The sequence below is a fragment of the Vigna umbellata genome, chromosome 3, assembly GCF_029865625.1.
Source record: "Vigna umbellata cultivar VRB3 chromosome 3, Vumbellata_1.0, whole genome shotgun sequence".
NCBI lineage: Eukaryota > Viridiplantae > Streptophyta > Magnoliopsida > Fabales > Fabaceae > Vigna > Vigna umbellata.
Genome location: NC_142167.1, coordinates 48340580 through 48345464, shown reverse-complemented (window position 1 = coordinate 48345464; position 4885 = coordinate 48340580). Strand labels below are relative to the sequence as shown.

General features: G+C 41.5%; 1 protein-coding gene across 1 annotated transcript; it reads right to left on the bottom strand.

Moving 5' to 3' along the window:
• Positions 1-1864: 1864 nt before the first annotated feature.
• On the bottom strand, positions 1865-3043 carry LOC124830374 (peroxidase 5-like). The gene is made up of 2 exons (XM_047304060.2): positions 2819-3043; positions 1865-2740 (listed from the first exon to the last, which is right to left on the bottom strand). The coding sequence occupies exons 1-2, from the start codon at positions 3041-3043 to the stop codon at positions 1973-1975; spliced, it is 993 nt and encodes a 330-aa protein (XP_047160016.1). The 3' UTR covers positions 1865-1972.
• Positions 3044-4885: the final 1842 nt, after the last annotated feature.

The window sequence follows — 4885 nt, the reverse complement described above, 5'->3', positions numbered from 1 at the left end:
TTTGTTGCCTGATGACATGCTGAGCTAGCATTAAATAAGTACGTGGCAAATTAAGAGATGATTATGTGGATTTATTTTAAGGATAGATTTATTTTAAATTTTAAATAAAATCACTGTTACCTCTCTTACTCTCTCTCTGGTGCCATGGAATCAAGTAGCCTCATCATCTTCATCAAATTTCACTCATCAATCATCGTACCCTCAAAATCCTACTTTTTCCATCTCTGTTTAATTCTCTTTCCCTAATTTCCTTTTAGTCTACAAATTCTACACTAACCATCCGAATCTCTACATCCACCATGAAAACCCTTGCCCCATCATAGCCTCACCATTTCATGGCATGAGCAGCCTACACCAGGTTTTAGATCTCGTCGTCTGACATCGCGTCTCCCGCCTCCTTCCAGTTATTCTCGCAAGACGATACGCTGATCCATCATGACCCGCAATGGGTCACCTTGTCGCTAAGGTCGGGTCGTTCACCAAGGCTGTCGTCGTCCACCGTCACTGCAGCCATCATCTGGCGCCCAAACTTTTCATATGAAGAAATACATCGTCCTCCTATGCCCTTTATCTTTTCCCACTTCATTTTCCCCCTTTCTTAAAACATTATTAAACATCTACTTATTTGTGAATGTGTGTGGGTGTGTGTGTGCGTATGCGGGTGTATGCATGTGTGTATGTGTTTATGTGTGTGTGTGTGTGTGTGCGTGTGTGTTTGTGTGTGTGGGTGTGTGTTTGTGTGTGTGGGTGTGTGAATGCGTGTGTGTGGGTTTTTTAATGTGGGGTATGTGTGTGGGTGAGTGTACGTGTGTGTTTTTCAGTGTGTGTGTGTTTTATGAGTGTGTGTGTGAGTGTCTATGTGTTTGTGTGTGCGTGTATGCGAGTGTGTGTGTGTTTATGTAGATGTGTGTTTGTTTGTTTTTGTGTGTTTATGGGTATGTGTGTGTGTGGGGGGGGGGGGGGGGGGGAGGGGGGTGTCTGCGTGTGTGTGTTTGTGTGTGTGGGTGTATGTATTTATTTATTTGGGTATGTGTGTGTGAGGGGGGGGGTGCTTGTGTGCATGTGTGTTTTTGTATGTGTGTGTGCGCGTGTTTGTGTGCATGTGTGTTTTGTACGTGTGTGTGTGTGCGTGTGTGTTTGTGTTTGTATGTGTGGGTGTGTGTGTACGCATGAGTGTGTGTGTGGATGTGTGAGTACGTGTGTTTGTGTGTATGAGTGTGTGTGTGTGTGTGTTTTTGTAGGTGTGTGGATGTGTGTGTGTGTGTTTTTTAGGTGTGTGGATTTGTGTGTGTGTGGCGTGTGCATGTGTGTGTATGTTCACGTAGGTGTGTGTGTAGGAGGGTATGTGTTGGTGTGTGTGTGGTTGTGTGTGTGTGTTTGTCTGTCTGTGTCTGTATGTGTCTGTGTTTGTGTCTATGTTTGTGTTTGTGTGTTTTGTGTGTATCTGTGTGAGAATCTGTATGTAATTGTTTGTATTTGTGTTTATGTGTGTGTATGTGTTTATGTCTATATGTGTTGTGTGTCTGTATGTGTTTGTGTGTGTGTGTTTTTGTGTGTGTGTGTGTGTGTATCGATATGTATGTATTTGTGTGTTTGTGTCTGTGTGTATTAGTGTGTTGTGTCTATATTTAGTGGAGTTAAACCAATATAAAATATTGTTAAAAAAGACTTATTTAACATTAGTAAAATTTTATATATATATTTATTTATATATCATGGTCCTTATACTCAATTCTAAAATCATTTTGAATAATTGTATTTAATGAAAACATAAAATAAACCTCACTTGTGAAATGGTTGTTCGGGAGATACTTAAAGAAAAAAATGATAATAACAAATAACATTACAATTGAATTTATGGACACAACTCTTACAAAATTAAAAGAAAGAAAAAATAAACAACAACATTAAAAAAAATGTATAAAAAGAATTGAACAAACGAAAGCGAGAGAGTCAGCTGTGGACGAGTGAATTAATTAACAAAGGTGCAATGTTTCCTGATCTCGCCGTTGGAGCCAGTGAGGACGTCTATGGAACCCATTTGAACCATTGCCTTGGCAAACTTCTGAGACCAATTCGCAGGATCGTTGGCATTGCCGAGAACCATTTCCCGGGTGGATTGAGAGGTGAACAGCGTCTGATCCGATGTGAGCAAGCCTCGGTGGTTGATCAATCCATCGTAGTATTTGGTGTCCAAACGAATGGGAGTGGAAGGATCAAAAGACACGGTTGGGTCTGAGATGGAAGGTGGCGCAGGACACTTTGTTTTCAAGGTTTCAGCGTAGGAAGACTCCATCGATGGGTCTTGCGGCAAGGTCTGATTGAAAGAGTACAACCGCTTAGAGAAGGAAGAACAATGCGACACACCAATGGAATGGGCTCCCGAAAGTGTCACCATTTCGTCTGCAGACAAACCCTTTCGTGAAAACCTACTCACAAGCTCATCGGCGCTCAGGGTTGGTGCAGGCAGATTCTCCGCCGCTTCATCGGCCACGGAGACAAGACCGTCTCTGCGTCCTGTTGGAACGTCGTAGTTTATGCCACCCACTTTAAGAACACTGTCTCTTGCTGCCAAGGCCAATATGTCTGCGCACGACACCGTCTGAGGACATGCAGCCTCCAACTGGGCCTTGGCGTCCTCAATGACCTCGAACCCACGCAAGCTTGGGTTGTTGGCAAAATGGTCTCTTTCTGCTGGGTTACCCTGGGTAGATGCTAGCAACACGGAAGCATCGCAGCCCTGAAAAAATGCATAAATGAAATTGATGAGGGTGTTCTTTAATACGATGATAGTTGAGAGATGAGTGATTGATTTTACCCTGACAAAGCAGTCGTGGAAATGCATCCTTATGAGACCAGCTGCTATGCCTGAGTTTTCTGAAATGGCTTTGTTTACAGTACTTCTCACTATTTCCTCCGCAGATGGACACGTGGAGGCGTAGAACGCCACTTTGAGAGACGCTGAGGCCAATGAAGAAAGAGAAACTAGAATGAGAAGCAAAGTTGAAATGATCGGAAGGAAGCGGCGAGTGATAATATCCATTGTTGTGGGTTATTGCAAAAGGCAGAATGTATGAATGAAAGTGAAGTTAAGGAGAAGGTAAGATGAAGACTATTATTTATAGGTTGTTTTGAAAGAAATGGTCATCAAACTGTGTCTGCGGTTCAACTCTTTTCTTTTATTCTTCAGCCTCAGTTTTTGTTTATTGTTTGATTATATGAAAATTAGGATAACATATTTATTTAGCACTTGCACAAGTCCACTGAGAATTTTTCTTGGTTTTGTGTCTGCTGCATCTATCTGCATGTCATGTGGCATTTAACTACTACAATTTTATCATAACTTTTCACATTTTTATAGTCAATTCTTCGAACTTTTTTGTTCTCTACAAGCCGCTCTGGCCGTAGACGGGTTCAAGAGGAGTCCATTGGATAAATTAAGTATATAAATCTCTCCTTAAAAGAATCACATTTCTCACATTTTAAATAACATAACACATCACCTTATTATTGTCATTATTTTATTTTTAATAAAAAAAACTCTCTTTTTTTTCATAACACATCACCTTATTATTATAGAAATTAAATTTCATAAAAAAGTTTGTTAATTACTTGTTAAACTCAATTTTTTTAAATACATATATTATTTAAATTTCTTAGGTGCTTAAATTTGGAATAAAATTATTAAATTTAAATAAGACAACTATAATTTTTAAAATATTCAAGTATGGAATTATTTGTGTTCTTATAAAGTCGATCGGGTATCGTGCAAAGACTATATTTTCTTGAATGTCTCCAACATGCAATCTTTAAAGTGCTCATTCTTGTCTTCCTCAATACTTGTTCTTTGTAAGATGAATGAGGTTGTTTTTATAGAAACACTCATGAAGTGAACTTCTCATGTCAATAGTATTAAATGTATAATTAATGAGAACATAAATAAAATACCTAATGATTATGCTATTTATAATATAATTCGTTCACTAGTAAAAAAACAACTTTTAAAGGCGTCCAATACGCTTCGGTTTTAGAAAAACCGAAGCATATTCGAACGCGGTGGCGTTTTTGTAATTAATAGAAACTTATATGTTTCGGTTAATGGGGAACCGGTGCCTGAAAGTGCTACTACCTCGGTTGTCTAAACTACCCGAGGCATAAAACTGTCATGATGGGGATATTGTCTCGGCTCGACGCAGAACCGGTGCCTAAACACGCTATATCAGTTCCTCTTCTTTTCTCTCACTCAGATCTCCTTCTCAGTTCCTCTTCTTCTCTCTTCTCTCTCGATCAAATCTCAAAGCCACCACTCCGCTGCTCCGCCTCGCCGCCGCTCCGCCGCTTCACGGTACCCTTCTCACTCTTCCTCTTTTTCTCAAACGCTGATCAGATCTCCTTCTCACAGTTCCTCTTCTTCTCTCTTCTCTCTCGCTCAAATCTCAAAGCCACCACTCCGCCGTTCCGCCTCTTCGTCGCCACCACTCCGTTGCTCCGCCGTCGCCACCTCTCCTTCAACGCTGCCGCTCCGTTTTCGCTGCCCAAAGCCATGGCTGCATCCCACCCCGCAACCCCAACCCGTGACGCGATCTCAGATCTCACTCCACCACCGGACGCGATCTCAGATCTCACTCCACCCGGTCCAGCCCCCTTCCGGTCCAGCCCTCTTCTGGTGCCAGTGGTGGTCACGGCAAAGCGTCTCTGCGGTTGTTGGTCATCCGATTTGGGGGTTAGGGATTTCAATGGGGTTTTGATTGGATTTGGGGGTTAGGGATTTGAAGGGGTTTTGACTGGATTGGGGGTTAGGGATTTGAATAGGATTCATGTATTGCTTATTCAAAAACATTCATCTGTGATGAAGATCGCAAGAGCAATCAATCTGCTTGTTCCC